Source organism: Homalodisca vitripennis, chromosome 1 (assembly GCF_021130785.1).
Source record: "Homalodisca vitripennis isolate AUS2020 chromosome 1, UT_GWSS_2.1, whole genome shotgun sequence".
NCBI classification, from domain to species: Eukaryota; Metazoa; Arthropoda; class Insecta; order Hemiptera; family Cicadellidae; genus Homalodisca; species Homalodisca vitripennis.
In genome coordinates, this window is record NC_060207.1 from 204,265,624 (window position 1) to 204,292,500 (window position 26,877).

Genomic DNA, 26,877 nt, shown 5'->3' on the forward strand with positions numbered 1-26,877 from the left:
GCACTTTGAGTATGTCCCCAAAGTGCACTACTTGTAATAGAGTGATTCCTAACACGTTTATCTTATACAAAGAAGCAACCCTTGATTTGCCAGATTTTTACAATTGTGATCATTTTGTGATGAATTAAGCTTTTCAAGTGTGATTTACTGCATTACGTTTTAATAAATAAATACCTTTAAAATTATATGCATATTGACCCAGGTTTGCATTTATAATTTCCATGGCACTATCCAATGTAGGTATGTGATGGTTATTGCATAGAAAAATAGTTAAGATTGCTGTATAACATTCTGCAATGTTTGTACATTTTATTTAATATGGTTTAAAAAATATCAAGGTGCTTTCAGACATTTTACACACTCATAGTTAGCAATAAATATTAATTACACACTGTAAGAGAGGAATCACATAAACCACCCCATGTGAATATTCAGCTTCTTCAGTCATCTCATAGAAAATACAGTTCAACATATTTAATGAGCTATTATTGGTTTAAAGCAATAAAGACTAATGTTAGCACAGATAACATAAAACAGAAATCTCATTGAAACTCAGTTCACAGTACAATTTTATAGCCAAACCTCAAAACTAAAATTTACTTAGCATGGTGCAACATCAGCATATCCTGTTTACTGGCTCTAGTTTTTGAGCTCCAAAATATTTATGGAAACTGAATCGGAGGATATCTGTGAACATCAGAGCTGAATTATTGGCATCATAATTTACCTGTAATTAGTCTGTCCTTAAAAACTTGGTTAATTAAAAACCATATTACAACAAATAATAATAATAAATCAATTATTTATTGAAAGACAACATGAAAAAACAGTAGTCTAAAAATAATACTTTTAAATCTATGTTTAACAGTCAAATTCTCACTATAGTTCTGCACATTTTCATCCATCACAATAAAGGAAACAGTTTACTTTATTTACAAGCGGTTTGCAATAAGTATTTGTAATATTGATCAATTACATCACACTCAAGACTATTAGTTAAAACTTACATTCTTTACATTAATTTGAAGCTGATTTTTAATGATTACTCTTATAAATCAAAGAATTTAGGTAATCCACAGTAAATACTTTAACTTTTATCAAACAATCTCAAAATACAGTATTTAGTAAGGCATCAAGAGTTTTGAAGTAATCAAGTCTTGGCTGGAGGTATTGGGTTGTGAACAGTCGTTCGATGCAGAACTCTGAGCCCCACTTGTGACGGAGGAGCTTGCGTCTCTGGGCTCGCCTCGTGAGCTACTGCACAGTTGTCTGATATGATGAAGTCACCTTCCTCCCACTGTCAACATAACACAGTATATTCGATCAACAAATTTAAAAAAAAATGCAGACGAATCAGTTATAGATCGAAATGCTGAGAATTCATTAATATGTCTTGGTTGTAGGTACAGGGTTGTGAAAAGTCGTTCGATGCAGCCTAGCAGCTTCTTCAGTGAAAGTGGGTAGGGGATGGCATGCCCTTATGTTTAAGCTAGCAACTGCCTTTAACACTTACTCCAACAGTCATCCCCCACAGTAGATTAAACTTATCAATCTACCTTGCACCCATCTTGACACTTGTGGTTAGGGTTGCCCAGATACAAGTGACGAGATCGGTTTTTGTTGAACCCAGTGTAGGTTCAACTGGAAGGTATAAACCAGCCAGAAGTCAACCCTCTGGGGATGGACAATGCTTTACCATCTTGTTGATCTTAAGTTTTTGATGATGTTATATATCTAGTACGCCTGATCACAAAAGAAGATCTAGGAGTTCCTGATATACGCAGATGAACACTCTAAAAAAATGCTGATTAATGGATAGAACATCTAATATTGCCATCACCTGTTTCCCTCACTATAAAATATAACTTCAAGAGTGACATACTTAAAACATTATTGCACACAACATTTCAAAATGTTCATCTTTTGGTAGTGTTTTTAACACCCACACCAATCTTAGCATTAAAAACTCGTAAGCAGTTTGGAAACTCAAATTTGTTAGGAACTACAGGGACATCAAGGTGGTCAGATAAAAGTGAGAAGAAACAGCCATTGGAGGGAATCAATGATAGAAAAGAGCTCTGCGGCCATTTGGCAAGCCATTGCTATGTCTATGTTGCCTCTGATCAGATTCTCAAATCAGTTATTAACAGTTATATGTCAAATTAAACCTGCATTTTTACAGCAGCTTCCCATAAAAAATTATAGATAAAATAAATCTTTTTCAGACTGTTGTATTTAACAAATAGTCTGATAATCTTCCACACATTTAGTAATATAACACATGGAAGTGCTAACTTTTGAGCATATTAATTAAACTCAAAGGGTTAAAGACAAGTTGAGTATAGAGAAATCGCACAACTTTGTAGAGAACCGCAGAAAGCAGTTAGGACGATAAAAAAGTATTAAAGTATTCAACTGAGACCCACAAGAACACTCTTAACGGATTGAGCACTACTAATAAAATATAGAACTAGAAAATGCTGTCTGTTTTAGATGTTAAAAAATTATTGCTACAAACTATACATATGTACTGCAATTAAGTACTTAGATGACTCAATTTTTCCTACTTCCTTCTATCTTTGGTCACACAATTTTATTTTGAAAATTTTAGCAAAAAGTTAGGTACATGTTTTTGAACAAAAAAACATTTTTAACTGGTTTTTGCAATTTGGCAATAATAAAATATATTATAAACATATTTATAACTGAAGAAAATATGTTTGGTATGTTCAGAACACATGTAAACATTTATTTTAAATATTTAAGTGGATTTTGTAATTTTTTCCACTTTAGAAGTAACAAGAGGGTGACTTGCAAAAACAAAATTTTGATGCAAGCCAATACTATAAAAATTCCAATCTAACAGAGGTCTTCTAATTAAATGTAATACATACATTCAATCTTAATCAAATGACGTTACCTGCATTCTCTAGAATTTTGTCAAGCTGTAAAAATGTGTTATTTTACTCTGTCCAATAATAAGGATACTTACATTGTGTTTGTACTGTATCTTGCCATTGTCTTTCACAAACTCATGGTGAATTTCATTAAGTATCCGTGTAAACTCCTGAGGGGTGGCAAGACGTTCTCCAGGGTTGCCATAGTCATAGATGAAATCACTTGTCATGCCGAGGTGAAAGCAAAGTACCTGCAGAAATACCAATTCAATTCAATAATCCTTTATTGTCTCTAATTTAACAATTATAAAAAATGGTATGACATGCGTAACTAATCCTATTTTTCTGCTAATATACTTTGCCATGTATAAAAAACTCGAAATAAAAAAAATTAAGTAAAAAACCAAAAGACAAAAGTACAAAAATATAAAATGTATTCAATAGATATCATAATTACACATATCTTAAAATCTTTCAAATCAACTGAGTCGCACACCCTTCAGTTCCCCATATCTTTTAGCTCTGAGTTAACGTTGGTTGATTTGTGATGGATTTTATTTTTTCTGATAAACAATTTATAAATCTGACACCCATCTGAGATGGGAAACGGCCATGAAACAACAGTTGCCTGTGTTGAGCAACTCTGTAGTTTTTTCCAGCTCTTGTATTATAACCATGGGGACATCTCTGACCTGCAGCAGCGTGCACCTGAAATGACAGAACATACTCGTCTCAAGCACATACTGCAGGCATTGTCAGTAATTTGAGCTCCAAAAGGATTCTGTACACGACTCCAAGGAAATTAAGTTATTTATTATGCAAACAGATTTTTTTAAATATATATAATCTTAGAAAATACGAATTAAGACACCCCACAGAGTAATCCCATAAGATATGTGTGGGAAAATAAGTCCACAGTAGTCAAGTCAAGTCAAGTCAAAATATCTTTATTTACATTATGTACGTGGGTACAATAAATAGTGTCACTACAACTAAGTTACATAATTGATCATGTTGTTGAATAAAATTCTTCAAATGAATAAAATGCTTTCCTAACTAAATAATCTTTTAACCCTTTCCGCTCGGAGCGGTAATGTTAGAATGTCCACAGAGATCGGATGGGCAGCAGTGTTGGCCACCGCCATTTCCTCTAGCGCGCGCATATATTTTTAGAGTTGCCGTCCTCAGAGATCGGATGGTCAGCTGTGCTCTCCGTTGAATAATCCTACTAGCGCTCGGATGGACAGCAGCGTTGACCACAAGTTATAAACTCTATTTTTTTTTATTCTGACGTATATTTTTATAATACAACGCATTAAGATCATTCAGCTGTTTCATTACAAAGCTTGGAAATTGATCATCTGGTCAATATTGCACTCTAGGCTTTCGTTTTAGCGCGCTTTTAACCACATTGTCACTAGTGAGTTAATCTACACGCATTATTAGAACGGATTGTTTATTATTCTTAGTATTGTGCAATTTTATTAAATATTAGTGTAAATGAAGTTTTGTAGATATCAGTGTAAATATAACTGTAAATAAAGTGTAAATATATCAGCATTAATACCTGGTTTTACTAGTATTATTATTAATTACTGGTATTAGAGCTTGTTGGCGATGTAAGGAACACAAATAAAAAAGGAAGACCATCCCAATTGCAAGACATTTCCCGACTAAAATGGAAACTTCATCTACCATATCCTCTTGAAGGCAGAAAAGTGAAGAATTTTGTCGTTTGTAGCAGCAGAGCACAAGGCGGCACCAGGAAAAGAGTGAAGTTTTATTGCACAACTTGTGAAAATGAGCCCGGTCTTCACATCGGTGTTTGTTTTGAAAAGTACCATTCATCTCAGATATTTCAACAACAAGATGACAACTAGCCTGCAGTTAAATTTGTATTCGGAACAATAATAAGCAGTTTAATTTTATTTTTTATCATGTTATAATTATTTACTGTCACATTATTAATACTCATTGTAACTCATGTTAGTTTATAGAAATATAACATTTCCATTGTAATACTTTTCGACTACATTATTATTTACCTTTGGACCTTTAAATCCATTTAACTTTTTAAAAGGCACAGTATCAATGACGTGGCGAAAATAACTCCGAGCTGGTGGGGACGCAACAATGACGTGGCTGCTGTGTGCACGCAGGCGCCATAGTGGACAGCACCGCTGCCCATCCGATCTGAGTGGACAGTACGTGCTAAAATAATACGAGTCTACAAGAAGCCATATTTGGTCAGCACTGCTGCCCATCCGAGCGGAAAGGGTTAACATTGATTTAAATTTCTTAATATCTTCAACTCTTGTTATTGTTTTTGGAATTGACTCAAAAAATTTTATTCCTGCATAAGAAGTTTCTTTTGTATAAAATTCTAAATTGTGTCGTGGTATTACTAATTCCTTCTTATTCCTAGTATTGTAAGTATGGGTTTCACAATGAATTTTAAATTTAGATTGATAGGTCCTAACATACATAACACATTCTAAAATATAAAGGCTATGCACTGTTAAAATATTTAGTTCAGTGAAATTATTTTTCACTGACTCATCCTTCTTCATTTTCAACATTATTCGTAGTGCTTTTTTTTGCAAAATTAGAATTTTATTTAGGTTTTGGTCTGTGGTTCCTCCATACACTCCTATCCCATATGCAATGTGGGATTGAATATGTGCATGGAAAACCATCTTTAGTACTGACAAACTGCATAAATAAGAAAGCCTTTTGATAGCATATAACCCAGAATTTATCCGCTTAATTATCTGTTCAATATGTAGATTCCAGCTAAGGTTTTTGTGTATTGTTAGACCGAGAAATTTTGTGTAGGAAACTTGATCCAAACTGGAATCGTTTATCAATATGTTAGGATTTAAAGGTTTTCTGTCTTCTTTTGTATTAAAAGAAATAAAATTAGTTTTATCGGTATTTAAAACTAATTTGTTGTCAATGAAAAATTTTTGTACATTTGAGAGTTGCAGATGTGCAGATATCTCCAATTCGACTTCTACTTTTGCAGATATAATGAGATTTGAGTCATCTGCAAATAGACACAGCTGGTTTTTTGAACTTTCAAGATTACTAAGGCAGTTTGGCATATCCTTTATATAACATATAGGACCTAAAATAGACCCCTGGGGTACTCCATTTTTTACTAATTGGGTGTTGGATCGAAATTTTAGTAATTTTTTATTTTTTATGTGAGTTATTTCAACGTATTGTTCTCTTTTAGATAGATATGACTCGAACCACTTTAAATGAATATTATGGATACCTAAATTTTGCAATTTGTTAAGTAAAATTTCATGAGATATGCTATCAAAAGCCTTTGATAGGTCCATGAATATTCCTGTTACATTATAATTTTTGTCGACTGACTCTATTACAGACTCAGTGAATTCTATCAATGCAGTTATAGTAGATTTATTTTTTCTAAAACCGAGTTGTTCCTTGTCATAAAGATTATTTATTTCTAAATGTTTGACCAACTAGTAGGCAACTATCAATAAGGGCTACTAAGAGAAAATGATTTGATACATTTCTTAACAAATATATATTGGAAGAAATTCTTTTACAAATACTTTCAATATGTGTACTCCAGGACAGATAACAATCTGTGTAGATACCATGGAATTTAATGATATATGTTTGAACCAATGATTTGTCACCAATCATTACTGATGGTGAGGATTTATTTAAAATGTTTTGGCTATTAAATAACACGTAGGTTGATTTGGATTTGTTGGTTACCAAATTTATTTCTTGTGTCATCGGAACATGAATCGGAAAGGATTGAACCCAGTAGAACTCCATATTTTAACTTGTATAATCGGAGAATTCATCCGAAACCTGAACTTGCTGACTAAAATCAGAAAGGTAGGATTGCAGCCAATTTAGGGGGATTCCTTTAATTCCATAATTATAAAACTTATCAAGTAGGATTGCATGATCTACTTGATAATGCAATCAAAAGCCTTTAACATGTCCACAAATTACTAAGCACTGTATTACTTGCCCTCAAGCCTTAAGTTATACATTCAATTAGACTATTAATTGCGTCAACGGAAGACAGTCTCTTTCTGAAACCAAACTTTTGTTTTGCTAATATGTTGTTTTTAACCTGAAAATTTATTAGCAACACAGAGACACCACCAACATCTGCAGACCTTCTTGTTTTAAGACTGTTTATGACCATCTCAACATCACTTGTGGTTACAGGGGACAAAGCCATAGAAAATATAGGACCACTGTTTACCAAGTCTAAGCACGGTTTTTTTTACTGCGTCAGTACTTCCGACAATAGATGCTAAGTATTTGTAAAAAACATTAGCCACATCAGTCAGCTTACTATATAACATTTCTTTCTTTCAATTCAATCTGATGTTGTTGGGGCTTGGTTTTATTTTTGTCATTTATAATTTGCCAAACCATTTTAGAAATATTATCCGAATTTTTAATACATTTTTGGATCTTGTCTCTGTTTTTATTACTTTACTATACAGTTAGCTGTAAGGTTTATAAAATTCAAGATCATCGTTACTTTTAGAGTGTTTGGTATATTTTGACATTCTTTTTAAAATGTTCTCTGAATACTAAAATTTCTTTCGTAATCCAGTTATTTATGTTTATCTTTTATTTTTTTGATGAATTTATATTTTTCACAATCAACATGAAATATCTATGTTTCCGCTGCATCCATTATTTCAAGACTCTGATCAGCCTGATTGTACGACTGAACTGTACAGTACAACAGTTTTCTTCTGTTATTTCTGATCACTTTTAATAAGTTATAATATTTTTAAAATGCATTAAACTGCTTTAATACATTTATTTAATTAATATAAACAATTTTTTATCCACATATAATCTACAAAGCGGATAAAATGTATATAGATAATTTGTAGTTTACTATTGTAGTATATTGTAACTGTCACAAATTAACGCTACCTTTTTCTTTGATCTTGGATGAGTATATATCAGTGGGTGTACTGGACCAGCTCTTCGATCACTAGCCATCCACAGTCGATCCCACTCTGCGTACTTCTCGGGCGAGAGACCCTCTATGACTTCAGTGAGGGGCGCAAACACCGTGGCACCTTCCTTAGGTACACTGGCCATGTAGTACAGTGAGTAGGCATATGGTGCGGGCTGGAACGTCCCATCAATATGCCACCCAGTTCGCCCCACACCTACAATCAGTAACGGAAAATTGAATCAGTCTTGTAGATTTTTTGTTGCAAGCTTTTATATCAGACTTACTATACAGTGCACAAGATTCTGAAATTAAAATACACAATATTGCTTGCAATATCTTTTTCAATCATGAATTTTCAATACTGAAGTTTAAGAAAAAGAAAATAAAAACAGAAAACAACACATTTGTGATATACTTGTAGCACAAGCTATTAGTTATGGCTTATAGAAGGCAATTTAACGGGTGCGGCAGAAGTCAGTTAATCTCTGGGCCGATAAGTGACATTGTTTATCTGTCAGTGTCCCTACATATCCACTCTAAGGTGCAGTGTAGATTTTTTGTTGAGATAAATTTTTTCATTACTTTTGATGTCTGGATCAAAAGACAGTTCTGAGTTGTTAATAATATGTAATATATACAAACAAGCAATTGTTACGTGAGTAGACAACCTTTACCTCAACTGCCTCAAGAAGTAAAAACTGTCACATTCTCACTTACAGAATCCTTTATCCCTTTAAAAAATTGGATTGTACAAGATTAAAGTGATTGGGAGCCATTTCAAGATTTTTAAAACATTATCTAAATGATTAACACAGTGGCGGAGTCTTCATATTCCTATAAATGTGCCAAGTCTGTGCATCCAAGAAGCACTATCGCATCCACCTTCTTTCTTCATCAAGTGCTGTATTTCTGTGTGCACGCACCTTTATATTATTTAAACAAAGTGTCCCACTTGTTCTCTTTTCATTATAACCGATTGGACTGAGCTGAAGTGACTGGCTTCTTTCCTAACATCTATTACTCTCACACAGTGACATTAAATGACTCTATTAGCTCTTTCAGTGATGCACTTTTCATGTGATCTATGCTTGTAAAACAACAGTCCTTTAAGGTTCTTTTTATTTTTGGAAATTAGGAACCGTGTCTGGAGAATATGGAGGCTGGGGCAACATTACAGTATTGTTTTTGGCCAAAACTTCATGAAGAAGCAATGAAGTGTGAGCTGGTGCATCATCATGTTGCAAAACAATTGCTTTGTCAATAATCTGGGTGTTTTTCTTCCAGACTGCTTCTTGCAAACGGCGTTAAAATTGCAGGTAGTACTCCTTATTGACCGTTTTACCTTGTGGCAAGAATTTATGATACACTATGCCATTCAAATCTGAGAACATCTAAAAGATATCAAATCTAAAGATATTTTATTGCACTTGTCGAGCCTTTTTTGGTCTTGATGTTACAGTGTGCCTCCACTGAGATGATTAAACCTTATTTTCAACATCATATGTGTAAACCAACGTTTTGTGTTACAACACGTTTCCGCAATTCTGCATTGTTGTTGACTTCATTTAGTAACTCCTGGGCAACTTCCACTTGCCGCTGTTTTTGTTGGAACATATTTTGCCACTACACGTTTTATAACCGAAACATTTAAAAAGTTTCATAGTATGAACTATTTGAAATGCCAACAACATCAGCGACTTCTCTGATTTTTTTTTTATCATAATATGGAGATTGTTCATAACCATTTCTTTCACCACTTTTTTCAAGTTTTATGTGCTGGGGCGTCTGGAGCATATGACATCTTCAATCTCTTTACAGCCATCTTTGAAACTTTTATACCATTCGAAAACCCTTCCTTTACTCATAGCACACTCACTGTAGGCCTTTGTTAACATTTCCCCTATTTTGTTACACTTTATTTCATTTTTCACTCAAAATTTCATACAAATTCTTAGAACCATTCTTTTAACAAACGAAAATCGCTGAGTCATAAAACACATCTAACGTTAGCAGCTGACAATGAAAAAGTAAACTATGAATACAGCTGGAAATTTTATTGTTAGGAGCATGATTACCCACATAGTAAAAAAAAACTTGACAATCAGACTCTGCAAAACTTTAATTTTTTTTTATTCTTTTTAACAGACACGTGTGTGTGTGTGTGTGTGGGGGGGGGGTAAACCCCCACATTTCTTTAGTTTTGATCTAGAGTTCATTATTATGAACTACGTCAAATAGAATGTAGGTAAAATGTTATAGTTGTATCAAGTTCAAAATTAAATATTGAGAACATAAAGCTGGAAAACTATTAAAACAGTTTTTAACACTAGAGATTAATATTACAGACAAATATAAATATAAAAACATTATTACAGATTTAAAAGATTTCAATAAAAATAAAATTTCTTGTTAACAGAATTGGGAAGGGTATAAAACGTGGATCCATACATACAGTCTTTCTGGACTCATTGCAACATATAGTGTCATGGTTATCTCATTGTTCCAGTACCAACCAGTCCAGTTGCCGTGACTGTTTCATTTAGAATGACCCACCTCTAGCCTTCGACGCCCTATTTTGTTGCAACGGTGCCAGTTGGAATGGCCCACCTCTACTGTGACATTTCAATTCTTTGCAATGGTAGCATTGCCATGATAGTTCCAGTTGGGTTTACACTTTTCCGTTGTTGCGGTTCCAGTTACAGCCAGTTACATCGTGATGATGATGGCAGTTCCAGGTGCAACGACCCACCACTATTGTTTACTATGAACACATATTTTTACTTATATACTCGTAATTGAAATTTTCTTTAATTTGCCTATGGAAATCTGTACAAATTCAGCTATTTAATTAAACCTACAACCCATCACTTTTTTTCATTTTTTGAAATTTATTTTGAGTATCAGCATATTCACATCTAATTAGTGACCAAACAACCTTAACACTTTCACTGCCGACAACGTCATTTGACATCACTCAAGGAATTCTACAGACTGCTGACAACGTCTTTTGACGGCGACGACTGTTACGCTAACAAAAATGCATTTAAACGTATTTGGACTTGGCATTGATAGTTATTCAATATTTCCATGTTTTTATTTCTTACTCTATGGTTATGATCTGTGATATGTTGTTGGCAGTCATCTGGAATATTGGGAAAAAATTGGTTTGTTTACAAACTTGCATTGTACTTGGGTTGCATCTGCCGTTTGTTGTCGTTTTGCTAATTCGTCGTCTGCATTGTTATTGTTTTGCTTGCTATTCTTTAGTTTACAATGATTGTTTTGTGAGTAAATACAATGAATAGTGACAGTATTGAAGACTAGGAATTGAATTGTTAGGAGAGTTACTCTGATTTTCAAGTGACTGTGAAAGTGATGATTTATTCCAAGATGACACAGATAATGATCCTGATTTTACTAGAGATGAACTTCTTGGAGATGCAAGTAAGTTTGTTGATACAGTAGAACCCCTCATATCCGGCCTCGGTTTTACCGCACCTCGGTTTATCCGGCCACTTCCCGGAAGCCAACATCGAAATTTATTTACCACGGCTTGCAGACGCGCAGTTGCACGCACTAGTCTCCCACGACTCTTGCGTTATTTTTGTGTATCTATTTGTTTACATTTTCCTGTGTTGTCCTCAGTTGAGCTAATAGGTTTAACCTGTAAACCGTTCGTTGATTATTTCCAGTGCGGTTAGTACAGTACAGTACAATTGTTTTGTTTCGTCAAGTGCTGTGTACTGTAGGTTGGTTTATCCGGCCGAATCGTTATCCGGCCAGGGGCTCGGTCCCGTGGTGGCCGGATATGAGGGGTTCTACTGTATTGCTTTTTTACTCAAATAACAAATATAAAAAAAACTTTTATGACATTCTTTAATAACTAAAAAACAAACAGGCAAGGTTACAAGAAGAGACACTTCCTATCAGTATAGCGAGTGCAAAATTGTCATGTGCAAAAAACCATGTTTCAAAACTTTCCACATTAAAAAAATATTTAAACCTAAGTGGATTTCAATTTTAATATGTGTAGCTAAAGTGACAGTAATGACAATGCTAATACAGCAATAATGAGAAATACATTTATGTTATAGACTAGTACATGATGATGTTTTTTGGTAAACTGTTTATTTATTTATTTTTTAAATTATGCTTTTAAGTTTTAAAACAAGACTTTCTGTTCAAAAATATTTATGCATGAGCATTTGTGTGGTAGAAAGAGGAAGAACTCAGCTTTAAAAAAAGTGTAAGTCCCAAGGTTTTCTTATAATTGTTTAACACATTATATTTATTTTAAAATGAATAAAACGGGCGGCGGTGTAAGAAAGTTATCTAAATTAGGAGGTGGCAGTGAAAGCGTTACAGAAGATACACGACTGAATACATAGTTAGTGAAGATTAATTAGCAAACAAACCTGTACACCCTTCAGTAGGATCGTTGGACACACGAAACACTTGAGGATGAGGGGATCGTTCATGCTGGTAGAATGTAACTTCTAGATCTCCAAACCACTTACTGATTTGCACCTGTCGATAACCAGTGATATCACCTTGGCCCTTGAAGATCAGCAGACGGTGTTTCGTTACATCTTCCTTTATCTTTTCAATAACTGTAACATTTTTAATACACTCAGACCATGTGTTTGCTGTAGCAGAAGAATTATGGTTGCTTATGTTCAATAGACAAAGAATAGAAATTTCACAATCTTGGAACACTAGCGTATGCTGTGTGCCCCCGACATTTTGTTTTCTCCCCTCTCCCTAAGCCTGTGAGTTTTACGTGTTTCTTGTAGCTTTTGCTATATAAGCAATTAAAATTTTATTTATTAAAAATTGATGTGAGCAATTATATGCGGAAATATTTTAGAAGTTAATTATTGATGTTAAAATATAGGTAAATTGAAATATGTAATTAATTTCTCAAGAAAGGGTCTGCCGATGTAGGATGATATCTACAGTTAGACAACAGGTTTTCAGGTAGCCTGCTTTGTTTACGGGTTTACAATGAGAGTTGACTTCTTTTCTCGCTGACCTTGTGATTGGATTAAATTATTGAGAGATGATTATTGGATTTGATTATTGAGAGGCGTTTCATAGTGGTCGCTTTTAGTTCGCTTGTTTACCGGAAGGGGAGGTATAAATAGCTACAACATGCAATTCTCAGCGCCTTATTGGGGTGTTGTTTTGTGGTTAATTTAGTTGGTGGTTTGCGTCTTAATAGTTTCGTGTATCCATCTGTGAGGGTTTTTGGGTAAGAGCTCTTTTATAGTCAAATTAAGATATTCGGATGGGAGTTTTACTGTTAACTAATGGTAGCTTTCTTTTACAAGGATACTGTATGCAAAAGGGAAATAAGAAGATTTGTATTCACTTAATAAATAACGCAAGTTCTCAAGAGAGGACATGTTGTTGCAAGTATAGCTCAGAGTAAAATTTTCCATTTTAATATTATTTAATAGTTACTAGTAATAACCATTTAGTATTCAACAGTTAGAATAATTTTTATACATAAAGTTATTAAGCTTTTAACAAAGATTGTTGAGTGAAACACAGTTAAATTACAGTACGAACTTTGAGACTGTACCAACAGCAACAGTTTGTGACACAAGTGGTATACATTTTCAGGAAGCTTTTAGTTCAGTCTTATTATGTCTTGTTTATAATAGAGAAAGGTACTTTGGGATTATACCAACCACACCCAGACATGAATCGTTATTTGACATTTTGCTTCTACTGATTACTAGATTAGCGTAGAACAATATTTCGTCAATATAAAACAGGAATTGTTTTATCGCAAACCCCTCCCCATCTTCAGACAGGGTCAAAGTCGAGCGGTCTAGTAGATAACGTGACTGCTGAGCCTCGCTGCACGTTCAGCTGGTGCGCCGCATTGTTGTACTTTCGTGCCGCAGTGTCTGTCGAGTACTTAGCTTTGTTGTACTTCCGTCTTTTACTGTGTGTGTAATAGATTAGTGATGGGTGACACTATGAGAATTTGGGATTTACCCGGGAGCGAAGAGGGGGCCATTAGTTTTTTACAAGATCATAACTTGTTACCTTTTGAATACCATTTGTTACTGCGGTTCGTTTCCTCTACTGCTGGGTTTACGAACTGACATCTGTGGCGTGGTGTGAACGAGAGTTGGAGATTACCGGTTATACAACTGTTGATTGGAATAACTATCTCCGTGAGGTGTGTGCGTTCTCTGTGGAACAAAAAAAACGGTGGTAGGATTGGAGGAGTTGGCCGTATTGTCGAAATAGACGAAAGTTTGTTTACCAAACGGAAAAATAATGAGGGACGTGTCTTGCCGCAACAGTGGATATTTGGGGGTTTATGCCAGGAAACCGGAGGCAGATTTTTGGTTCAAGTTCCGAATCGTGGAGCTAAAACCTTGATGGAACAAATTCAACTCCACGTTGAACCAGGAAGTACAATTGTTTCGGACTGTTGGAGAGGTTACAAAATGGCCGAATTAGAAGCAGCAGGATTTGAACATTTCACTGTTAACCATCGATACAATTTTGTCGACCCGAAAACCGGTGCTAATACTCAACAGGTTGAGCGAATGTGGGGTTCAGCTAAATGGCGTAATAAAAAACAACGAGGAACAGCACGACACCATCTTGACTCATACCTAGCTGAATACACGTGGCGGTCGGCAGTTGCGGCTGAAGGCGGAAATCCACTACACGCACTCATCCTTGATATTGCTGCATTCTGGGCGTCACAGGAAACCCATTAATAATTGATAACCGTTGTAATTTTGTAATTAAAGAGGTGTTTTTCGTTCTATTAATTTATATTTTTATGTTCCTCATACTGGTGTGGTCAGTATAATCCCAAAGTACCTAGAGAACATATATATTTTATTTTGAGTTAAATTATAATCTTTATTTTATTTGAGATTAATAAGAAGGTTAAGTTTGTAGTTTGATTTTATTTTTGAAACAAGAAGTTAACTCTAATTTAGATTATTTTATTTGAAGGAAGAAAACCTTATATTGAGAAAGCTTTGTAACAAAAGTGGTTGTGTAAGCTTTTAGGAATTAAATTTAAATATCTAACAAATACAAGGATTGTTATTTTAAGTCCAAATTAATGAATTGCTAGTTAATAAACAGATTTAAAAGCGATTTAAGAAAGTAATTTCCTTTCTATCTACCCTGACGAATATAATTAATTCATTTTCAAACTAGATATTTATGTGCAGTTAAACTATTCAAAAAAACTATGTAAAGGGGTTTTGTGAATCTTACAGATCTCTCTTCAGTTCTATGGCAGTTGCTAGACTGTGTATATAATTAACTAAATATTAATTTTATGTTATAAGCTTTGAAAACGAGCAAGAAATGGACAGTGTTAGACGAAGATATAATAGGTGCACTGGAGTATGATGTATGTCTTAGAATTCGATAACAATATATAAGGTCTGATGAATATAACAGTGATGCTGACTTTGAATATATCAATCGACTAACAAGTGTAGGCCGCTTATTAAAGACTATGCCTTAATCTAACAAACTAAAAATATGCATAGGCCTACACTTTTTAAAAGTATTTAAAGATATTTTGTAAATAGAATAACACAAGTATTATATGCACTTGTGAATTTGAACTTTACAAAAGAATAAAGTTTTTTGTAAAGTTTATTTGTAACTTTACCAATAACCTGTTCAACTATCTGTTCAGGACATTAATTTAAATCGCATTCTTTTCTGGTTTAATTGGTATACCATGGAATTTAAGTAGCATTTACCTTCTTTCCGATTCTCTATTTTTAAATTTATTCCTCTAACTTCACAACCAAGCTTAATAGGGGTTAGCTTGTAATAAGAAACCATTTTCCTAAAGTTTCTCATTAGTATACAAAATTGACATTATCTTTGGACATTATTTGTAAAACGTAACTGTATTATTAAATTAATTACAAAATGAATTGTTACGTGTTTAAACCTATACTTGATTAAAGAAACAAGCAGCTCCAATCAACCTTAACTAATTCAACAAATCTCTTAGAGCTAGACGTCACTCACGTCAGTGTTGTGTTGTTACTACTAGTCAGCTGGAGCAGCCTGTAAGAAGCTAATACGTAAAAATCAAAGCAATCAAATCAGACAGTGTTCAAAACCATTAAACTAAAGGCCAATAATAAATTTATTGTTGTAATAGAATATATAGTTAAAATTGTATGTTTTATTATTAATTTTTGTTTACGAATAGAAACAAAAATAAAGGTTAGTTGTCTTTTAAAGCTTCTGTTATAAATTACTATTGTATTGCATTACTTTCAGTCTTTAATTTAATAATACGGATTGGATTATAGTACGTGGCGTCAGAGAATTTTAACTCAATTAATATGTAATACGAAATAAGACAACAATATAATAAAAATCTCATGTAAAAAAATGTTAATAGTTAACCTAAGACTTTTCAATTTATATAAGCGAAATTACCGGCTTGTAAAACTAGATTTTAGAAAAATCGATCAGCTTGTTGGTTTTCTTTGGTTGTAAACAGATCAATACCTACACTGATTTATTTCCTAAGTGGAAACGCAGACAATATTTATACTTTTTCAAATATAAAATAACAAGAGCATAATTACAAAACGGTTTTAGATTGGAAAATATTTAATTCCTCACAGAAATGTAATATTCTAAAGGACAAGGATTTTTAGATGGCTGCAACTTACTCTATTGAAAATTTTACTGACAACCTATACTGACTGCTCGCACTAGTGAATTGTTGATGAAAACCTTAGTGATCGTCTATTGCAAGATTATAAACTAAGGTTGAAAATATCTAATAAAGTTTCTGTTGAACCAGTTGAAGTTAAATCACCTAATTCTATAAACAGTCAAAGTACATATTCTTCTCTCTGTCAAAAAGTTTCAAATATAGCTCAGGCACAGGTTTGCCTTATCCCAATGTATTTAGTATGGTAAGAGACTATCTCATTAAATAACTATATCCAGCAATAAATGTTGTATCACGTTTGAAAAAAAATTGGTCACTATTCTGAATACAGGTCAAAATCCACTAATAAAATTGTTTAGATTGGTGAAGTAAGTTAGAAAACCTTAAGCCATCAGACTTGAAGAGATATTGTTTAAGGGGCTGATAATGTAGAATCAGAGTTTACCGTCTTCTTGCCTATTCTCTCTACCCGCTTGATAGGATCCTTCTTCTTAAAAGACAATATAAAAAAATGAAGAACTTGTTTGAAGCTGGAGTTGTATGAGGATAAAACGCTTTCAAGTTACTTTTGGTGACGAACAGCATTGAAGAATTGATTGAGGAACCACATATGTAACTGGCTGTTTCAAAGCTTCCTTTGCTGAAGTGGGTAAGCGTTTTTTTTTTTTTTTTTTTTTTTTTTTTTTTTTTTGCATTGAGGAACTTATTCTGTATTCATACATCCTCAATAGATTGAGTTCATCTGTTATGACTTGCCTGCCAAATAGGAGGAGGTGGTGAGGATAATCTGGTTCGATATATTTGTCTGATGGGGTCGCTGGTAGACGCTGGGAAATCCGGTTCTCTGTCTTTGATCGGTGCCTGGTTGTGATGTCTTTGTCAGTTTAGGCTACTAGTTTGCGATTACATTTACAGGGACAGCGGAAGTGCGTCTGGAATCTGACGCTGTAACAGACTTGACTCCTGGAATCTGCAGTCAAGGTTTTCTGAAGAGATGAAAAAGTCGGTGATAAAGAAGCTCAACATGAACTCTTTACGTTGTTTCACTATCAGAGATACCTAGTGTACAAAATATGGTGTAATCTAGGTGAAGAGGTATTCTCATTGTCTCATCAGCTGATCAATTTATGTGCACTAGGATGTTTTAAACACAATCTCAAAGCGCGATGGAGTAACCAAGTTTTCTTCACATAACTTACCTACCTATGGTGTAAAAAGTTGATTCAATGTAAATGTTGAGTTAGCTCGTTACCTTTCTCTAGTGTAAAGGACTCCAGCGCTGCACTAAGAGGAGGGTAAACTGGAGCTAAACTCAACATTCCCATTAAATTAACCTTTCCCACCATACCTACGTTATGTGTAAGGTAAGGTTATAACTTGTACTTTTATTTTCCCAATTGTTCCATTTCTTGTAAATATACCTCAATGAAGCATTTATCATACTATATTATATTCTACCTAACAGTAGTTTTACAGGTTCCGATACATTTTCTTCGTAACTTCTCAAATCCTTTCCTGAGGAAGTCGCTACTCCTCTGACCCATCTTGCTAACTCTTACCAGCGTCATTGAAGTAGAAAGTTGCAACCTGAATTCACATAACTGGTAACCATAGTTATAGAGCAACTTATAGATGATTTTCATATGGTCTCTTTTTCAAATTTATGGATGCATATTCGTCCATAAGTATCATGATTTGGCGAACTGGATTTGAGAAATATGCACATTTTGAATCTGCAAAAGAAGGTAATAAGAATCATTTATGGCATTTTGCCAAGAAACTCCTACAAAAACGTATTTCGGCTCAACAACCTATTGACTTTTTTTAGTATATATTTTAGAAACTCTCAAAATAAATACGGTAAATTCTTATATTTTCAAAAAGCTCAAGGCTATTTCCTATCCATTACAAAACTCTGACCATTTTGACTATTCTACGTCACCAAACTTCCTCCATAAATATGTAACTAAACAATTGTATCAAGTTCATGCATTGTCGGAGACTGATATGGCAGTTTATAAGGCAATTGATATGCTCCCTATTAATTTATGGAGAATACTATTGCATTCTGGACATTTTGAAAGTTCACAGAGATTAAGAGTATAACAGGGATTTCTGACGTTTGCCATCGCTATAGGTTAAAAAGTGTATAACACGTTTCGTGGATTGAAATCTATCCTCTTCGTCAGGTGGGAGGGGGTATTAATACGTATAAAATAAAGAGCAAAAAGGAGAAAAGAAACATAATCGAAAGCTGCTTGGAGTTCAGTCCAGGCATTGTTATGAACGTGATGCAAGTCCCGAGCACAATCACACGTTACACAAGTATATGCGAAAGTGGGCTAATAACAAGAAAATAATGGTTGCTCTCATCGGCATCGCGGAGTGTCGTAGGAAACAACGGAACAGGAAAGTGATGGTCAGGAAGGGGGAAAGCCGTACCCAGCAGGGATCACTTCTGGCTGGTTTATACCTACCAGTTGAACCCACCACTGGGCACAGCAAAAACCGATGTGCCACTTCAATCTGGGAAACCTTATGGATGTCCAGTAGCGGCACATCACTAACCGCAAATGTTGAGATTCTGGGGTTCATGGGCAATTCGATAGGTCTAGTCTACTGTGGAAGATGACTGTTGGAGTTGGTGGGGTTTGTTCCCTTACCTCAGAGGTTCTTGTTAACCTCAACAAGGGTGCACCATCCCCTGCCTACTTTGACTGGAGAGGCTGGTTCAGAGCTGGCCTCCACTTCTTCCGGGATGACTTTGAGATGTAGTGCCCTAATTCTACCTTATGTATCTCGATAGGAAGGCGGCCCCTACTCCCTAACCTTACCCATCCTGAATATCCTATCATTTTGGAAGCAGCGCAAAGGTTCTTACAGGACTAAGTGCAATTTAAAAGCTTCTTGTCCTAAGAGAACAAAAAAAGGGGGGAAAGCCAAGCCACATCCGATCCTATATTTTGGTCCAAGACCTTATTGTCATGGTATGTGAGCGAATGTTGTTGATTAAAGTTTGTTCCAGTTAGTTCTTTATTTAATATTGGTATCCAAAGTAGCCTTACCTCAACCAAAGGTCAATTAGTGGTTGGTCTGTTGTACGTACATTTTTCTTTTTTTCATTCTCTGACTAATGGATTTTTTATTGTTTCTTTGGCTTTTATTTATGACAAGCTGAGGGTATCAGTTTCTTTAAAGTTGCGATTGAACTTTTTTTAAACCCATCTTTGTCTGAGCACAAGCTTTCTGCAATGTTAAACAATGAATATGTTACTCCTTATTTGACAGATTGTCAATAAGCTTGAGCTTTTGATGATAAGCTGATTGAGCTTAAATTCTTCCATAAAGGTATTGGCGATAGAGGAGATCCCGTCGCCATTCTCTCAAATTGACGGTAAATTTTACCTTCTAGTTTAAAATAGTTACGTTGAGTGCATAGCTCTAAACAGTTCCACAATTACCTAGATGGGAAGTTTTTTCTCTCCTCAACAGTGATATTTCCAAAAACAGGGTTAATACACTCAAGAATTGGGGACTGAATAGTTATAGGCCTATGCTTATGGACGTAACTTCTATCACCGGCCTTGAAGATGGATATAACATAATTTGTTTTTAAAGGCTTCCATAAAGAAATAAGCAAGTACTCAATAAATCACTACATTTCCGCAAAACTCGTGGTGGTATAGCATCAGGACCAGCTCTTGGAAACATCCTGGGATCCAATTTGGAAAAGAAGCACTATATCTGCAAGTGTGTACTTATCTTCTTAAACAGTAATTTCCTCTATCTTATAATGAAGTATTGCAAACCCTGCTCAAACTTGCAGCTAGAACTTTTGAGTGGCTCTGAAATATCAGTGAACCAATTAGAAAGCAGACTCTCTACCCAAGTAGGAACTCAAGACACCATAAATGGACCAGAACCAGCCTATGGTATAAACGGTTCGTTGATTAGAAAAGAGACTCTGTCAACTTTATTTTGGCTAATACATTGGAAAATCCTTCTTTTATGGCCAACTTGTCTATTCTGTACCTTGTTAGGGCACAAAAATTGGTCTCAAATTCTTAATTAATTGTAAGTCTCAAAAAGAATTCACAAGTATTTATCAAGTGAGTTTATAAAGATCATCTATCTAATTCACTGCCCTCATACTTCTAATTTTAAGAATAATTAGACTTTGTTGAGTCCACTTTTTTTTATAGAAATACATATAGGTACTGAATTAATAGTTTTTGTGCCAGTAATTTTTTTAAAAATTAATGTTTTTGTACTGTGCCATTTTTTGCAATACATGTAAATTACTAGAAAAATACATGTATTGAAAAATGTTCAGTTACCCAGACATTGGAAATAAAATAGTTCAATAGTTAATTCAATACAAATAATTCAAGCCTTATAATATATTGATGTTTGTTTTATTTAATCCACTAGATAGAAAATCTTACTTGCTCACATAATATAAAACCAATAAAATTGCTAGGATGTAGAAGAAAAGTGGAATCATACGTAAATCATGTCAGAACCTCTGATATACAGGAAGCAAAGCACTAGTTAAAAATGACAGCAAATTCTGAAAAGTCATATTTATTTATGAAAATAGTAACTAGTACAATACTTAAGACTAGATCACAAGAAATAATTGAATTCTTTCCTTGAAATCAGGAGTTAAATAATAAATGTTTTTATGTTCGATAACACAAGAGTTGAAATAAAAATCCAACACATGATGAGCTCAAAGACGAGATTATATCAGTCAAAGACTAAAATTTTGATACTTGAACATTGAGTAAAGGGATGTTCTGAGTAAAACAGGAGGCTTCAACTTGCAACTAACTGGCAACATCAGGCCCTCCACTAAATCTACCAACCATTTCCATTACCACAAATTATATTGACTATTTCCATTCCTATCCTGAAAATACCTTCACACGTTTGAAATAAATAAGTTTTTAAGTGTAAATTAAGTGTAAAAAATAGTTAAGTAAAAATATTATATAAATTTTTATTTATAGCAAAAATTTAAATTGCAGGCTCTAGTGTTATTTAGAAAGTGTAGTCAAATGGAGAGAGTTGAAGTCATAAAGTCTTGGCTGGAGGTATAGGGTTGTGAACAGTCGTTCGATGCAGAACTCTGAGCCCCACTTGTGAACGAGAAGTTTGTGTCTCTGGGCTCGCCTCGTGAGCTACTGCACAGTTGTCTGATATGATGAAGTCACCTTCCTCCCACTGTCAACATGACACAGTATATTTGATCAACAAATCTTGTTACTACAAGGTTTTTAACTATTCAGTAAAAACATAGATTTTATATTATAAATATATACTGACATGAATGTTATCTGTAAACTAGTAGAAATAGAATCAATGTAAAATGTTATATTAATCATTATATTTTTAATTAATGCCCTACATTACATTTTTATTGCAGTTGGAACCTTATTTGGTGGTATTCTCAATGAGAACTGCAACTCATATGATGATTTTCAGAACAACTCATATGGTGGAATGAGGTAAATGACGTTTTGGTCTACACTAGTGAGAACTCAAGGGGACGTGCAACACTAACATTAATTTTAAAATTTCTTCTTCCTTGGCCTATTTAAGGTATTGAACAATAAAAAGGTCAATGTTAGAGTACATTATTTTGATGTGGTGTGTAGCGATTTGTCTAGTGATTGTGAAAAATAAACAAAAAGGGGGACAATGTCAGTGGACAAGGTAAAAATGCTACCTGAAGAAGAGATCAGATTGCAGACTTCATAGTTTCACTGATTTCTTATATCGTTGAACAATGGCAAATGTTCGGAAAAATCCTGTTTCCTCTAAAAATACTAGTTTATGTTATTCATCACTACATAGAAATTTACAGATCCATTTGATAATTTCAATATTTTAGACCACATTCACAATTGATAACATTCAAACAAGAAGAAGAGGTTCATCTATTCCTCTCCTCCCCCGAATGAAATGTGACACAATGGTTTGAGGCCTCAAAAACAAATAGATGCACCAATGGATGGGGAGTAATAGGGAGACCGTACTCAGCTTTGGCAGTCCTTCCGGAAAAGATTTTCAGCCAGCCACCACTTGTATATCCAAACATAGTGTCTTCAATATGTTACGAGCATGTTGAACTGAGTGGCATGATCACACTGAGTTGGATTCTTGTTGATTTAACACTGGAATGTGATAATAAATACATAATAAAAAATATACAAGATATCAAATAGGTGAAAACTGTTGTTTTTAACACTAAGCCTCCATAATATTATGGTTGGATCATAAGGTTTGTTTGAAGAATACAATAACTTTAAAGAGTTATATTCGGTAAGAATGACTACTTACATTGTGTTTGTACTGTATCCTGCCATTATCCTTCACAAACTCCTGGTTAATGTCACTGAGTATTCGTTCCAACTCCTGTGGAGTTGTAAGACGTTCTCCGGGGCTGCGATAATTGTACACAAAATCACAGGTAAGCCCCAAATGAAAACATAGTACCTGGAAGAGTGCCAGTATTTCATGATTGAATTAATCATGAAATATTTTAAAGTAAATTCTAAAATCAAATCTATATCCAATTTATCCAAAGCATAAAACCCTCAGTTGCACAATCAGATTGATGCTAGTTGGTCTTACTGATACACCAAGGTGTTACACATTATTATTTTCACATACAATTATTCCATATAACACACAAAATCATAAAAATTTAAGTAAATGTCAAATTAGCTAATGACATTTCAGTTAACTAACAGATTTTATGTTTATAAAATAAAAATCTAGAAAAATTAAGACAATGATTACATTTTAGACATGGAATTACATCGGTTTTCATGACTATTATGAATTGGATGTATCCTGCTATTGTGATCCTACATTTCTCTGCTCGTGTCGAAACAAATATTCCCATATGTATGTAGTACACAGTCTACAAACAAGTGAATGTTAGGTAGAATGAAACTTACTTTTTTCTTTGATCTGGGGTGGGTGTATATCAGTGGATGTATAGGACCAGTTCTGCGATTAATGACCATCCAAAGTCGATCCCACTCTGCGTATTTCTCGGGTGAAAGGTCCTCTATGACTTCAGTGAGGGGGGCAAACACAGTGGCACCCTCCTTAGGTACACTGGCCATGTAGTACAGTGAATACGCGTTTGGTGCATACTGGAACGTGCCATCAATATGCCAACCTGTTCGCCCCACACCTAGCAAGGAGATTATTTGTAGTTGAAAGCAGTAATAAAACAATTTTTTGTATGTCTTTACAGAAAATTGATTCCACCAATATTCATGATCTATTATTTAAATTTTTATTGTGATGGAATTTATAAATATTAAAAGAAACACACAAAGAGAATGAGGATTGAACAGGGATCCAACAACATGGATTTGTTAAACAAAGATCAACTACCACATTGTAAAACTAGTTGAATTTATCACTGACAATCTTTAATGTAAAACTCTGTAGCGATTATTATGCTGAATTTCAGTAGCGCTTTTGATTGCCTGGGCCATGATCTAATTATGAACTAACTAAAGAAACTGAGTAAAAATGGTCGAACTGGATCTCTTGTTTCAAGAACTATCATGATGGAAGAACACAAATTGTTGACTAAGACAAAAATACCTCGGGACAACAACGCAAGAATCCAAACCCCTTCCAATTAATCTAGGTGTACCTCAAGGCTCTGTATTGGTCTCTGTTCTTTTTATTTTACAGACCAATGATATGCCACAGTATCTTGAAGAACACTGCAAACTACTATGTTCACTGATGATACAACCCTGCTGCTGGCCGGAAAGTTGCAAGAAGCATTAGCAATAGACTCATTTATTGCACTTAACGTGGGCCATCAATTCTGTCACAAGAATTACTTAGCTGTAAATACTAGTAAAACTAAACAACTGGTATCCTTTTAGGACTAAGGGCGGGGACAAACCGTCCTCTTCCCTTAGGAAAAAAAGCAACTAGTAGCTAGGCAGAATAGGAAATGAAATCCTCAACATACCAGATGTGGAGATCAAAGAATAAAAAAATGTATAGAAATCACAATATATTATTCTCAGAACCAATATGTTGATTCTCTTTGCAGAAAACTAAACACCACTGTGTACTTGTAAAACAAATTAAACATACAACTCATGAAGATACAATTAAAGTGGCGTATCTTGCACTCTTCGCATCTCACCTGCGTTATGGCTTTGGAGAGAAATGTCTACAAGAAATCTCCACTGAGTTCTACTGCGACAAAATCAAACCATGAAAATTATTTCAGACACTATCTTCATGGAGAGCTGCAGGAAAGTATTTTCCAAACTAAAATTAAAGACAGTAATTACGCTTTACATTCAAGACATGATACTGTATGTAGACTAAGAAGTACTACAACATGGATTGACGTACAAAACTATGATACAAAAAACACTTCCATAAAACCACCACCTTCTGCCTCTCCACCACAGCTCATTGTATGAAAAGGAACTCTCATATATAGGCTGGAAGACACACAACCTACTTCAAAAGAGGATCACAGACTAAAAACCTTGAAAAACTTAAAATCATTATTTTCCTTTTTAAATGTATTGGTGCTATTACGATTCTCCAAGTTTCTGTAAATAAAGAATGTTTTGATTTTTATGGAGAGGAAAGATATGAAGATAGCTGCTGATCACAATAATGATCCCATTTATTTCAGTCACCCCCTCCACCCCCATAATGGGTGACCAACTTTGCGTTGTGAATGTGCACAGTAAAAATCATTATTAGTGGCTTTGATTTCATATTTTATGTGAAAAAGCAGGCCTGATTGAGTGGTTTAAGTTCATTCAGATCCTTTATTAGCTAATAAGTAAAATAAAGAATAAGCTTTGTCAAGTCAATACAGCTAATATTAAAGCAATAATAAATAATAAATTATAATTACAGCAACATTCAAACTCTTACATAGTTAAAATATTCTTCAGTGGTATAAAAGCATTTTTTCCTTAACCAACTACTTATCACACTTTTGTATTACAAGGTATCAATGAATGTCTTATTGGTATCAATGTCTTATTGCTAATGGTAACTTATACAAAAATTTGTACTGTTGAAATTTAAAACTTTTACGAGTCTTGTCCAACTTAAAATTCTTGACAACACAAAACTTTTGTGGCTTAACACAAAGGGATGCAACACTAAAAAAAACTCTCTTGATAGTATATTTTTTTATCCTATCACAATGTATAACTCAATACCCATCCACAGTTATTGTTCCTGAACCAAAATTCTGTCTAAGTAATACTATTACTCAGATTCAGGCATTAGTCAAAATTAGAACATAAGTTGTCTTACTAATGAAACATGGAATTTCACAATTCGGAGCAGGTGCACTACCTCGTCACAGCTCTAAAAGTTCTATACACTGCCTAAAAATGATTACAACCTGTTTAAATCCTTCTTAGGAAAGCTATGTTCAAATTACTGAAGATTGTGAGGTGATAATTTTGAAGAACTAGCCTGTTTAATAAATGATACGTCTCTTTAATGTTAACCCTTGATAACAAGATATTTAATAGTTTGATTAAAGAACATGGATAATAGGCCTATAAAGACATCATTAAAAGAGACTATTATAGTAAAATATTATGATTTTATTATAAATAGAGGAAGTAATAACAATAACGTTTAATAAGATGTACGATGTTGGAAATGCTAAGCGACTCGCACATTGAGGGTTAATAAGACTTCATAAGCCTATATTGTTATTGTTATAGGTTAATCAGGAGGCCTGTACGATTTATTATTGTGTCTTATTATAAACGTTGAAGAGTAGACAAACCTGTGTACCCTTCATTCGGATCGTTAGAAATGCGAGCCACTTTAGGATGAGGAGACTTTTCATGCTTATAAAATGTGTCCTCTACTTCTCCAAACCACTCGCTGATGTGCACTTGTTGATCACCAGTGATCACCCTTTGGTCCTTGAAGATCAGCATACGGTGTTCAGTTACATCTTCCTTTATCCTTTCAATGACTGCAACATGTTGTTACTTTTTAGTATAAGCAGAACTATTTTTCTACACAAAATTATTGCATACTTTTACAAAAATGTTTTTTTTACATCTATGGTGGAAAGGGTAGATTCAATGTGAATGTTGAGTTTTACTGATAAGATAATGAGACTAAATCTTCGCCTAGATTACACTATATTTTGAATTTTAAGCAGCAAAGTACTTACAATTACTTTACATGCCTGACAGCATTTAGACTGTTCTAATCGATATTTGATTCCATTCCAGTGTTGAGCGCTT

The 26,877-nt window shown here is 34.2% G+C and overlaps 2 protein-coding genes across 5 annotated transcripts in view; both read right to left on the bottom strand.

Annotated features, from left to right (window-relative positions):
- Positions 1–782: 782 nt before the first annotated feature.
- Positions 783–15,909, bottom strand: LOC124353028 (alpha-ketoglutarate-dependent sulfate ester dioxygenase-like). 2 transcript variants are annotated; one of them, XM_046802820.1, is made up of 5 exons: positions 15,639–15,909; positions 12,396–12,488; positions 7,851–8,092; positions 2,993–3,148; positions 783–1,297 (listed from the first exon to the last, which is right to left on the bottom strand). In XM_046802820.1, the coding sequence occupies exons 1-5, from the start codon at positions 15,739–15,741 to the stop codon at positions 1,151–1,153; spliced, it is 741 nt and encodes a 246-aa protein (XP_046658776.1). In that variant the 5' UTR covers positions 15,742–15,909; the 3' UTR covers positions 783–1,150. The 2 variants fall into 2 exon arrangements, with proteins under 2 accessions (XP_046658776.1, XP_046658775.1); XM_046802819.1 differs by having other exon boundaries at positions 12,294–12,488.
- Positions 15,910–21,147: 5,238 nt separating this feature from the next.
- The window catches only part of LOC124353030 (alpha-ketoglutarate-dependent sulfate ester dioxygenase-like), a 6,468-nt gene continuing 738 nt past the window's right edge, over positions 21,148–26,877 (bottom strand). The window contains exons 1-5 of one of the 3 annotated variants that reach the window (XM_046802822.1): positions 26,805–26,877; positions 26,406–26,600; positions 23,548–23,789; positions 22,925–23,080; positions 21,148–21,805 (exon numbers count right to left, since the gene is read on the bottom strand). The exon at positions 26,805–26,877 is cut by the window's right edge and continues 87 nt beyond it. In XM_046802822.1, coding sequence (XP_046658778.1) covers positions 21,656–21,805; positions 22,925–23,080; positions 23,548–23,789; positions 26,406–26,562 — 705 coding nt within the window. In that variant the 5' untranslated portion in view covers positions 26,563–26,600; positions 26,805–26,877 and the 3' untranslated portion in view covers positions 21,148–21,655. The remainder of the gene's footprint in view (positions 21,806–22,924; positions 23,081–23,547; positions 23,790–26,405; positions 26,601–26,804) is intronic. The other 2 variants (XM_046802821.1, XM_046802823.1) reach the window with 2 other exon arrangements.

Bases quoted from the DNA above. Each gene is read 5' to 3' on its own strand.
- LOC124353028 (XM_046802819.1), bottom strand. From the start codon at position 15,741: ATGAGAAACTTTAGGAAAATGGTTTCTTATTACAAGCTAACCCCTATT. The intron at 8,093-12,293 runs GTTTGTTTGCTA...TACTGATTGTAG, and splicing joins TCCTACTGAAGGGTGTACAG to GTGTGGGGCGAACTGGGTGG. The intron at 1,298-2,992 runs GTAAGTATCCTT...TTATGTTGACAG, and splicing joins AGATACAGTACAAACACAAT to TGGGAGGAAGGTGACTTCAT.